Source organism: Bos taurus, chromosome 12, assembly GCF_002263795.3.
Source record: "Bos taurus isolate L1 Dominette 01449 registration number 42190680 breed Hereford chromosome 12, ARS-UCD2.0, whole genome shotgun sequence".
NCBI classification, from domain to species: Eukaryota; Metazoa; Chordata; class Mammalia; order Artiodactyla; family Bovidae; genus Bos; species Bos taurus.
In genome coordinates this window covers 21,630,811-21,643,884 of record NC_037339.1, presented here as the reverse complement: position 1 = coordinate 21,643,884, position 13,074 = coordinate 21,630,811, and the positions used below count along the sequence as shown (strand labels likewise).

The 13,074-nt window shown below is 40.5% G+C and overlaps 1 protein-coding gene across 2 annotated transcripts in view; it reads right to left on the bottom strand.

Moving 5' to 3' along the window:
- VPS36 (vacuolar protein sorting 36 homolog) overlaps positions 1–13,074 on the bottom strand; it is a 31,872-nt gene that overhangs the window by 3,437 nt on the left and 15,361 nt on the right. For both annotated transcript variants that reach the window (NM_001098939.2, XM_005213609.5), the window contains 9 exon segments: positions 52–128; positions 1,207–1,291; positions 1,896–1,960; positions 3,488–3,553; positions 5,177–5,311; positions 5,933–6,010; positions 6,131–6,163; positions 11,834–11,920; positions 12,664–12,753. In NM_001098939.2, the coding sequence (NP_001092409.1) occupies positions 52–128; positions 1,207–1,291; positions 1,896–1,960; positions 3,488–3,553; positions 5,177–5,311; positions 5,933–6,010; positions 6,131–6,163; positions 11,834–11,920; positions 12,664–12,753 (716 nt within the window).

Genomic DNA, 13,074 nt, shown 5'->3' with positions numbered 1-13,074 from the left:
ATTCAGAAACACAAATGATAGCTACAAGTGAGCAGCAGAGACCTTGCTTACCTCTCTTTAGCCAGAAGGACAGACATTCCCACGAGCTTAGCAAACTCTTCTGATGTTAACGATCCCTTCTCTGAAACCTAACAGAAACACAGAGCAGGAAAAAAAATGTGATCATTTAGGCCACCTCGGTACTAACCTGAGAATATCTATGTGTATACTCAGGAAATAATTGACTGAATTTTCTACTAAAATCACTCCAGAACTAAAGCTTTTTCACTAATGCTTAAGTCTACAAAAGTGGAAGGACCCAAAACAAACACTGTAGACTGAAACATTGTGTAATAGGGAGTGTGTGCGTGTGTGCGCGAGGTCCCTTAAGTGCTGTCCAACTCTTTGCGAACCCACGGACTATAGCCCGACAGGCTCCTCTGTCCATTGAATTTTCCAGGCAAGGATGCTGGAGTGGGTTGCCATGCCCTCCTCGAGGGGATCCTCCGGACCCAGGGATTGAACTCGTGTCTCTTAAGTACCCTGCATCCACAGGCGGGTTCTTTACCACTAGCGCCACCTGGGAAGCCCAATAAGGGCAATGTACTTCATAGTCTGAAAAGGAACATACAACAAATTCTAACTGAGTGCATAGTACATGCTCCAGCGAAGGACCCTTATACACAGGACTGGTTTTAAGTATGTGATCGGAATATGTATAGTCTTGAAACTTTCATCAAATTTAAAATAAGAATATTTCAAGGTCCTAACAAATAATCAGTTTGGCCAGCAAAATCCACCTAAACTACAGTTGCTTTCCATATTTTTTGAAGCAATTATTTTACAAAACAATTTGCAATGTTTACAATGCAGCTTACGTGGGTATGACTAAAAGAAAAAGTTCAATCATGGGTAACACTCTGACAAAGTTAAAAACTTACTCTCAAGGCTGAGTTTCAAACAGAAAGGGAGTAAGCACCTCCCTCATTCTAGCTCCCCTTACTTACAAAATGTTATGAGTGTTGGCAAGTTTCAAGGAGCTTTCAAAGTATAAATGTGATGAATAGTCACTCATTGTTAATGATCAACCGTTTTCAATTGGGTCTGTGAACATTACTTTTTAGCAAAGTTAAATTCAAAAGGAAATCCTGTTTCTCAAGTTGCTAAGCACTGGGGTCTTCGGGGGGCAAGCTCTAACGAGGGAGGGAGGAAACGGGGTCCCCGTACCGTCTCCAAGGCTGAGGCCACCATTTCCTCCTCCTTGTGGGACTGAAGTTCAATGACCATGACGCCGCTGTCAAACACGCGGAGTCTAAAAGTCGCAGAAGGGAGAACAAAGCCGTGAACATCTGGGATCTTGGACCCTCGGGGAGGCGAAAATATTTTTTTACTTTCATTTATGCCCAGGTCTGAGGGCAATATTAACACAAAACAGCATTTCAGATATAACGACCATGGGTGACTAAAGCATAACCAAAAAAGCTCATAAACAGTGAATGAAATTCTGAACTGTAATCCACATGCTAAGTAAAATATGCCTGGCTACTTTTTTTAAAACCTGAGGATAAGGAAAACACAATTCACAGCTGACTGTACTTCCAGGTCTCCAGAGACTAAGACAAAAAAAATTGTGTAAGGACAGAAAGACTGGTCACGGTGACCTCATGGGAGGAGCCCACATTGGCAAGAGTCTGACCACCTGCCCCTGAGGCCTTGCACAGCCCTGAGAAGGATGGAAGCTGGGATGACAGATGCCCATGGTACCAGGTGATTCCTGCCCACGTGAGAAACAAACTTCCAGAAGAGTGATGTATATGCTGGCTCACCACGCAAGAGGACAGACCTACAGGGCTGTTCTGTCTACTCAGGGTGGAATTGTGACAACCGACGGCAAACTTCCCACAAGGTTCTTTTACCTGAGAGGTAGTTTCAGCGCTTCCAGCATCTTGCATGCATTCACTAAATCTTCTGGTGAAAGCAACTAGAGAAGGGGGGGAAAAATACAAGTTTACCATTTACACTGCAAATTTAATAGAGTGATGCTATGTAATTATGATGACCACTCAAACAGAAGAGATAAGTGTAAAATGATCATGCATCAAGGATTTTAGGTGGCTTACTCACTTACAAGGCAAAAAGGATTAACAAAGAAGCAAAGACATCTATTCATTAGAGCAGTGCTATCCAAAGAAATATAACACAAGTCATATAGGTAATTTAAAACCTTCTAGTAGCCACGTTAAAAAATACACAGATTAAATTAATTTTAATGTATATATTTTATTCAACCCAAAAGAGCCAAAAATTTGCCCTGTAATTGATATAAAAATCATTAATAAGATAGTTAACACTTCTCTATTCTATACAAAGTCTTCTAAATCCAGGGTGTAATTCACACTTACAGCACACTTCAATTTGGACTACCTGCATTTCAAGTTCACGATCGTCACCTGTAGCTACGTAGTGGCTACCCTTCTGGCTCACGTGGCCTTGAAGAATCAGCTCAGTACAGTGGTGACCAGCAGCTGTGAGTCACACGGAATAGCTCCGGAGCCAGTCCAGCCTGAGTCCCAATCTCTGTCACAAGACTGTCTCCTGGTAGAGCCGTGGTCAAGCTTTTGAATCTTCCTGAGCCTCAGTGTCCTCATCCCCTAATTGTCCCCCAGATGGGGAGAGTAAAAGTAGCTACCACACTGAGTGATGGGGAGGATAAGCAGAGAACACGTGCAGAGCGCCTGGTGGATAATAAGTACCCACCGGGATGATTACTATGACTGTTCAAATTAAAACACAGAGCAGAGGGACCTCCCTGGTGGTCCAGTGGTCACTTCCAATGCAGGGGGATGTGGGTTCAATTCCTGGTTGAGGAGCTACGATCCCACATGCCGTGTGGCACAGTCAAAAATTTCAAAAAAACAAAAAAATACAGAGCAGAGCTTTGACTTGGGGAACCTGGGTGAGCACTGGAGACACATGTGTGAGCTATCTGCGTGGAGGGCAGAGAGACTGCACAGACAGACCCTTGGAGGCCAAGGACATGTGAGTGGAAAGGACAGCGAGAGCTGAGGTGTAGCTGGGGCTGATTCTAAGCCAAAGGAACAGGGCTTCCCCACTGTGTTATCAACAGGCAATCTGAGTCCAGCCAGGTTCATTCAAAACAGTTAACAATCACAGAGTAAGGTCACCAGGCATAGTCTTGCTCATCACGACACAAACACAGGCTATTAGAACGCTGAGGTATCACTCAATCTAAACCCTATCTTAAAGGTAAAAAACCTGAGTTCCAGAGAGGTTAAGGAAGCTACTCAAAGTCACTGAGCAAAACCAGGAACAGAATCTACCCTCTGGATCCCAGGGCAGTGTTCTTTTTCACTGCACCACACTGCTTTTCAAAATATCAATACTTTTGATATTCACAGCCCTTCCTCAGATTGTATTCATTGTAGGAGAATTTGTATTCTATCAAGAAAGTCTATATTTAGCCAAAAGCATATCTAAAAATTCTTACTTCCATTCCTCGAGCTCGGTTTACTAAACAGTACACCTCTGTAAGTGACATTATTCCCCCTCGTTCCTGTTAAAATATTAAATAAAAAGAAACATTATAATTAGCACTAGTTAGCACTTCCTAATAGAAATCATAATCAGAGCAAAATCATAAATTATAAAATTTCTTAAGAAGCTTTTGAAAACTATATTTACACACCAGGAACCTATTCAGATACCAGGAGGCACTTCAAATTCCCTATTTGGACTTTAATACTATAATTACTGTTTTAACATTTACTTAAATAAAAAGAGGGGTTGGACACTATGTTTCAAAAAGTGTATTTAAATGTTTTAAGTTATTCCAGCTAATAACTAAATAAATGATGGAATTAAATATCACCATTTTGCAACCCCTAATGAAGTAACAGATATAGATAATGACTGTCAGTAGCTGTTAATATCACACAAAAAAGATAATCATATATAACATACCTTCTGATGGAAACGCACAAAACCCTCTATGGAATATTTTTATTAGGACAAAAAAAAAGAACTTCTAGATATAACTACCAATTTACAGGGAACACACAAGATGGTGAAGCATGGTAACTTACAGTTAGCAAAATCCAACTCTGAAACACTGTAAGATAAACTACTAGCTTCTTCAGTAAATAAATTGTATGATGGGAAAAAAGAGATGGGAGAAGGAAAAACCCATAGAATTAAAAAAAAAAAAAAAACAAACCTTGAAAGAAATCAAACATTTGCAATGTATCTTGGCTTGAACAAATCAACTGCAGCAGAAAATGTGAATACTAACTGGGTATCCGATAATACTAAAAAATTATTTTTTAATTTTTAGGTGTGAAATGGGATTATAATCACATTTAAAGGCATCTTTATCACTATAATTACATAGTTAAATGTTTACAGGTAAAGGGATATGATGTCTGGGATTCACTTTAAAATAATTTTGAGTGGAGCTGGATGATGGGGACATAAGGATTCATTATGCTATCCTACTCTGTCATCTGTTTGAAATATTTCTTAATACAGGTGCTTTAATAAAGTTTTGATTCCCTGAATAATGTTAAACTAGAATATGAAACTTTATTATGAAGTTATTAATAGCACACGGTATATGAAAAAAATGTGTCTAAAATATATACAGATTATATATTTCCTTTTGAAAATAAGAGATAAGAAAGACTTTTTGTATCAAACAGATTTAGATATCTGAAATGGAAATTAAAAACAATTTAGAAAATTATTGACAAAGAATCACTGCTAAGTGCTAAGTCACTTCAGTCGTGTCCGACTCTGTGCGATCCCATAGAAGGCAGTCCACCAAGCTCCCCCGTCCCTGGGATTCTCCAGGCAAGAACACTGGAGTGGGTTGCCATTTCCTTCTCCAATGCAGGAAAGTGAAAAGTGAAAGTGAAGTCGCTCAGTCATGTCCGACCCTTAGCATGGACTGCAGCCTACCAGGCTCCTCCATCCATGGGACTTTCCATGCAAGAGTACTGGAGTGGGGTGCCATTGCCTTCTCCAAAGAATCACTGAACTAGTTTAGTTTATTACTGCAAGGAAAAATAACATGTTGGTTGAATAGAAGCCACATCATGAAAGGAGTTAAGCTCTTAAGACCTCTGATGACACAAAAATAATTTAACACAATTTAAAGAGACCATTAAGATTTTGTTTTTACCTCCAAAGGTGCCTGCAGTATTCCAGCCAGCTGTTTGGCCAGCTGCATGTGGTACTGTGTGCCGGAGCCGTAGGTCTCCCTGGTAACCGGGTTAGCTATCCCCATGCTCAGCAAATAGGATTTAAACCTGATGGTCTATAAGGAGAGGGAAAGATACACAAAAAGACTATGCAGATTTAGTCTCTCTACCCAGCATCGGAAATCCATCAGACATTCAGTTCCACTCGATTATTTCTATATCTACCCATCTCTTCTACTGTGTTTCTATGCTGTGAAATATATGAGTGAATTCCTAGTATTTCCTGGCATAAATCGGATCATTACTCTCCTCCTGCCTTAGTATCTCAGTTTCTATTTACCCCACAGGTTTGGTGGCAGATGAGACTCAGGTAACAACCATCCTTCTGCTTAATGTCAACCAAATGATAAAACCAAAAACCTAGGAAAACAGCTGTGACCAGATTGTAGACAAATTTAATGAAACATATCAAACTTAAGGTATGTCAAGAACAAACTTCCACATTTCAGTATCTCTTATTTTCTACATTCCAGGAAAAGTACTGAAATATCCTTTAATTCTGCTAGAGCTAACAAAGTTTTTATGGCTGACTTTTTCTTCCACATTGTCATATATCCTCAAGTCCTACAAGAAATCAAACACTATTTTAAGAAACAGCATGCTGGTAAACCACCAGAATGCCCTTGTGTTATCTCTGTAATCTAGTTCTCAAAGCCTTAAAGAGGCCACCCATTTACCTCATCTTCTGTGATGTCACCTTGCTTGTCTTTGATCTTATTAGCAATGGACTTTGATAACTCCACCATTTCCTTAGCCTGTCAAGAGAACAGAAAAAGAGCAAAAAGAAATAATGTCCCTAAATGTCTGCTAACAAAATAAATTTTCAAAAGTGTATCATAACTGGCATGAATTTAATACATGTAAATGACATATACCTTGACCATTAGCTTGCTGAGGTCTTCGAAGGCCTGAAATGAGAAATGAGATTTTGTTGGAATTTGTCTAAAGAACTGAGACGTTTTAAAGCAATGAAGCACTCTATTTTCTTCCCTATGATAGAAATTTATGAAATTTTCTGACAAATATCAACTTATTTATAGGAATAGTTATATAGTCATAAATCTACCTTATCCTAAAGAATTCAGTTTAGCTTAGAAGCTGTCAAATTTCCAAAACCAACTACAAAAAACAAATTTTCAGAAAGAAAACAGTTACTGATTAAACAAACAAAAGGTGACACAATAGTTTAGAAAATATTATCTCTTTGACACAAGTAAGAAAATTTGTCACCAGTTTTTCCCAGATAAGAGGTCAGGAATCACAGGTGTCGTACAGTTTTCCTGGCCGAAAATGGCAACATGCAGCTGCAGGAATACTTCTTTGGGTCCAACAATTTCGGCTTTAATAGCAGGTGTGATTAACCAAAACCATAAACCTCAGCCTTGAATATTACACAGATTATACTTGTAGCCTTGGCTAAACTGGATATCACAAGAGAACATTTAAATACCACCAAAGCATATCTAAATAAAACCCATCAACTGTTTGATGTACTACAATGAACATCCATCCCCTCCAAAGGCCTCTTCAAACTTGATCAGATATATTTATAATTCAAGTATTTGTGGTTCAATGATAAAGAAGTTGCCTGCCAATGAAGGAGATGGAGGTTCGATCCCTGGATCAGGAAGATCCCCTGGAGGAAGGCATGGCAACCCACTCCAGTATTCTTGCCTGGAGAATCCCATGGACAGAGGAGCCTGGCGGGCTACAGTCCATGGGGTCACAAAGAGTCGGACACAAATGAGCACACACTCACACACTTCCAGTGCAGAATAGCATCTAACTCATGTGCACAGATGTTACTTTTTAAAACCAATTAAGCAGCTTATCATTAATTGAAAACTCTTTCAATCCACCGAGAACAGCGGTCCACGGGTTCAGCCTGGCTGATGCCCGTCTTAATGACATGCAGGAACGTATCCCCCATCTGCAGAAAGACTTTGCTGAAAGAATAGAGTGCTGTGTACAATTCTTATGGTCAACTCACTGGGCTGCTACCGAAAACAAAGGGGAACGAATGTGCACACACCTAACAGGAATTTCCTCAGATAAACAAAAGGCTTAAACACTGGATTCTTATCAGCAGCGGCCAGCAGATGCAGGAAACCTTTTGTGGGAAACTTTGGGCAACGGCCCTGAAACTAAGGCTATTCAAATGTTTAAATGGAGGGCAAATCGCATACCAACCTCATTTTCAAATAAAATTAAAATGCAGACACTTTACACACTTAGATTTTTACTTTGCATATACAGTTACTAGATTTCTTTTACCTAAGTGAAAAGAAAAGACAACATTTCTAAATTTTTATATGGTAAGTCATTGTATTTACTGTATTATATTTTCATAGAAAAAGTCTGCTGAAAATAATGGTAAGTCTATGTAGAATACACAAATTAACCCTTAATGTGCATAGTCCATAAAAAATAAATACAAATATTTTAGTATTTTGGAAGAAGTACCTATAAAAAAATTCTAGGTAATTATAAAGCATAATTAAAAGCGTCCTCACTTCTATTTCTATTATTATTCTAAAATTTGGTATTAGCATTGAACATGTTAGTTGCTCAGTTGTGTCTGACTTTTTGTGACCCCATGGACTGTAGCCCACCAGCTCCTTTGTCCATGGAATTTGCCAGGCAAGAATACTAGAGTGGTTTGCCACTTCCTACTCCAGGGGATCTTCTCAATCCAGGGATCAAACCCACATCCCCTTGTGTCTCCTGCATTGGCAGGTGGGTTCTTTACCACTGCGCCACCTGGGACCATCTGGTGAAGAAATCAATGACCTGCATAAGAGCCCGATGCTTGTGTGGACTCCCCTGACTATGCAACTCTGAAAACCACACTGAAGTGGAATAAGAGTTCATAAGCTAAGAAAAACGCTATTCTGAATACCACGTTAGTATGGCAGCCTTTGGAAAAGGGAATACTGATAATGCAAAATTGGTTCATTGCTCCATGCCACCTCCAAGCGTCACACAGAAGGGTGACTACAAAAACCACCGCAAGAGGACAGCGACAGCACCTTCTGGGTGGCAGAGAGTGCTTGGGACATAGCAGACCACACTCGTCCGCAAATCAGGAAACCCAAGTCCTCATAACCCTTGTTCCAAGTCTCGTCACCAGCCCTGAGATGATCCCTTCTCTGGATAGTAAGAAGCCCTCTCATGAGAAAATGCTGGAATTTTATGGGACTAGAGGATTCAGGGAAGATGGGGGCTGTGGCAGCATCGTTTTTGAATCTCTCCAAATCCCACCATGAACATGGGCCAACAAGATCTCAAAACCTCTAAGACCCACAGGCAGCATATACAAAGAAGCTGAGTGACGAGATCTCCACAAGAACCCCAAGACACAAGCTAGTGGAGACAAGCCACCGAGAGCCCCAAGAGCTCCTCATCTTAACAGTGAGGCAGAGAGAGAAAAGGGAGGCAACAGAGCAACTGACAGACCTGAGGAGAGGAGACCCCGACCCAGCCAGCAGGCATCACTAGAGAGCAGACGGGCAAACCTGAGGTCAGGGACTGAAACGGAGAGAGCTTTGCCCACTTCAGCAGTGGATGCGGGCAAGGGGTCCTCAGGCAGGGCTGAAGCAGCCTGTAAACTCTGGAAAGGGCCCCCCACCCCCAGGCTTCCCGGCCAGGACAGGAGCCCACATTGGGGAGAAACTACTGAGACAGGAATCAAAACCTGAGTGAGGCAGTAGTAACATAGGAAGCGGGGAAAGGGTCAGCTAAAGACAGGGGTGGGCATGGGGCCAGGAAACCACGGACGGCAAGTCACCTCCCTCGTGTGCCCCACATGAACAGCACAAGAGTGAGCACTGTGGAGTAAGAGACGCCGCCCTGAGCTAGGCCTTCCTCTAAAAATTCAGGAAAACTAATTTCACATGAAAATTAGCAACAGCAAAGTATCAAGGTCAAATCCCACACAAGGTTACTACAAGAAAAAAGGAAAATCAGGAGCCGAGTAACATTACAGATAATGAAAGAAAGCCAGAAAGACATGTTCACAGATCGGATCGAAAATTAACCTTCGGTTTCAAAATGAGCTGATAGATGTTGATAAAATGATAGAAGTTGTGAAAGAACACCATAAATCAGGAATGAATTTTTTAAATCATTTTTTAAATAAAGCCTATACTAGGAACTTGCCTGGTGGTCCAGTGGTTAAAACTCTGTGCTTCCAACGCAAGGGGACCAAGTTCCACCCCTGGTCAGGGAACTAAGATCCCACATCTAGCAGGCCATGCGGTGTGGCCAAAAATAAATACATACAATGAAAAGTTAAAGAAAAAAAAAAGACTATACTACTAGATGAACACAGGAGGAATAAACACAACAGATAATATCTTAAGAGAAAAAAGAGTGAAAAAGAGGACATTTTTCTAAAATAAAAAAGCCAAAAAGGGTTGGGAAGAAAGTCACAAAGAGGGAAGACTGGCAATAAAGCTGCAACATACAGTCTCAGAAGAAAAAGATACCAAAGCGATTATTGAAAATAATAGAAAAACATCTCTGAAATGAAAAGAAAACATGTCTGAAACCAAATACTGAAAGCATACTGTGTCCCTGAGAATAACAATCCAGAATGACTAACACTTAACATTCTAGTAAAATGACAAAAGATAAAAAAAAAAAAAAAATCTGTTGAGCATCTAGAAAAAACAGCAAGTGACTTTAAAGAACGGAGAATATGAGGTTTTCACTACTCTGGCGGCAACACTTCATGTCAGACGAAAAAGTGAAAGTCACACATTGAAGGCACTCAGGAAAGAAAATGTGAGCCAAGGACTATAAATCCAGCAAAACTGACCTTCGTGTACAAGGAACACGGAGATGCCAGAATTCAGGGAGTATTATTCCCATGAGCACTTTCTCAAACATCTATGAGAGGATGAGCGTCAGACAACAGAAATGAACAGAGGGAAGTGAATGTAGGGACCAGGCGCATCACACACAGTTATTTTCACGAATGAGACTGAATGACAGGGGAAATGGAAGAGGGTACATGGTGGCTGAATGCACAGACAGTGTATTAATAGATACAGCACACCTATGTTTTACATTTGGGAAGAAAGGGAAGAACATATACAAAAAAAAACATATATATATATATATATATACTTTTTAACTGTTTTAGTAATTCTTCACTAGTGTAGTCCTGAATTTGAATAAGAAGCATTAGTGTGACCTCTTGACACACTTTTACTAAAAAAAAAACCCTAGCTTTTTCCAGTGGAAAGGGTTACAAATAAACATCAACTCAATAGAGATGCAAATTTCTAGCAGGCAGATTATGGTTTTGAAATACTGCTGCTGCTGCTGCGTCGCTTCAGTCGTGTCTGACTCTGTGTGACCCCATAGACGGAAGCCCACCAGGCTGCCCTGTCCCTGGGATTCTCCAGGCAAGAACACTGGAGTGGGGTGCCATTGCCCTCTCCGTTTGAAATACTACTTCTCCTTAAAAGAAACCTTGACTAACACAAGTATCTGGTAACTATTTGCAGTTTGGACTTTATTTGATTGAGGTAAATCTTTGAAATTCCATAAACAGCACTCATCAATGGAATTTTACTTACAAACTATTATAAAAAATTATAAAAATTACTTCATAAAATCATTTCATAAAAATGCAAGACCATTTTCATATAAACATGGGAAAACTGATGATGTTGTAAATGTATTAACTGACTGCCCAAATCTAATGCACTGCTCATTTTTTAAACTAGAGTTCCTTCCCCTTTACTTGCTGCTGCTGCTGCTGCTGCTGCTAGGTCGCTTCAGTCGTGTCTGACTCTGTGTGACCCCATAGACGGCAGCCCACCAGGCTCCCCCGTCCCTGGGATTCTCCAGGCAAGAACACTGGAGTGGGTTGCCATTTCCTTCTCCAATGCATGAAAGTGAAAAGTGAAAGTGAAGTCACTCAGTCGTGTCCGACTCCTAGCGACCCCATGGACTGTAGCCTACCAGGCTCCTCCGTCCATGGGATTTTCCAGGTAAGAGTACTGGAGTGGGGTGCCATTGCCTTCTCCTCCCCTTTACTTGAATTTCCTCAAATATGATGAGGTTTCAGAAACACCAAAGTGCAAGCTGTGCTCCTAGAAGACGTAATGTGCTGGTCTGAACCACTCTTACTATCTCCGTGCCTGGTCCCTGAGTGGTCCTCAGTGCTCAAGTGGGGGTGCCCAATCAGACTCAAGGGCCGCAGAACAGCATTTGCCCCTTAACTAAGTTAATCAAACATTCAAAATAATTATACAGGGGACCTTGAATTCCTTATGAGTACCATCCAGTCAATGCCACCTAGACTTTAAAATATATGGACAATAATTCATGACATTTTCTAACATCACAAAATCAATCTGTATTTCTTTTTTATTCCTTTCTGGAAAACCTTTTTAAAACACATTTGGGCTTAATTATGCCAACCTGAAGTAGATGCATTCAATGGGAACTGTGGCTTCAGGAATGCTATATTCCAATACACAGAATGGAGGCAGCCACAGCTGTATCCCAAAGAATAAGCAAGATGGCTGAAAAAGACAGCTGACAGGAACTCGTGTAAGAATTACCTCAGAAATGTTTTTGTCAGTTTCTTTTCTTTTTTCTTCCAGTTTCCTTTCAATACCTACGATTCCTACAGCCCGTATTCTTCCTGGCTAAAAAACAAAAGTAGAAAATAAAATGTCCCAAATAGGAAGAACACACTCTTTTGTAACCCCACCATACTGTGTGTTCAATGGCGAGAGAGGACACGCAAAGAACCCAAGAAAAACAGCACATAATTACATCCAGTTTCCTTTCAAAACGTTTGTCGGTTTATGGCCACACATAATGACCTTCAAATCATTATAAATAAAGACTGAACACAAAAATAGATGGCATATTTTTACTCTGTATTTCAGGTATAAATTAAATTTCCTCTTCAATTTTGTTTTCTGGCAAGTCATCATGCATGTATCAGATATTTAATAGGGCCTCAAATGTGCAAAAAATTAAGAGTTAAAATTCTGGTACTTGAAAGTTATTATACAAGCTACTTTTACACATTTGAGTGCCTGTCCAGAGTTGGTGGTGAATGAGACTGGCCTGGAAAATGTCACCCCGTGGTACTGCTGTCTGTTCTGTCAGATGCCATGCTAATTATGAAAAACATAATGCCAGAAGATGGACTCTAACTCCTGCCACCCTGAAATTACGTTAGTAAGTAGTTAATCATGTGTTATTTCCAAGTGTCTACTGTCTAGAGAGTACTAAGTCAGGTTCTGTGAAAATAAGGTTCTAATTAGAACATCATCATTTTGCTTCTGGCGAGCTCTATAATCAGAGAACTCTTTTTCCTTTAATGAAGATGCAAAGACAGAGCTGAAAACACTGGATTAGGAAACAGTTAAAAAAATACCTGGGGTCCTCGATTTGTTTGTAATGACTGGGGAACTGGCATATTCTCCCATCTTCGCTGTGTCATCTCCTCTGATAGACGCCTGTAAAACTGTTATGCACATACAAACACTTTATTTTTTTTTAATTTGTTTAATTCTTTTTAATTGAAGGACAATTGCCTTACAACACCGTGCTGGATTCTGCCATACATCAACAGGTATCAGCCATAGGTATACATATGTCCCCTCCCTCTCGAACCCTCCCACCTCCCAACCATCCCACCCCTCTAGGTTGCCGCAGAGCACTGAGCTGAGCTCCCTGCGTCACACAGCAAATTTCCACGGCCGATCTAATTTTACTTATGGGAGCGCATATGTTTCAATGCTACTCTCAGTTTGTCCCAGCCCTCCTTCCCCATCTGTGTCCACAA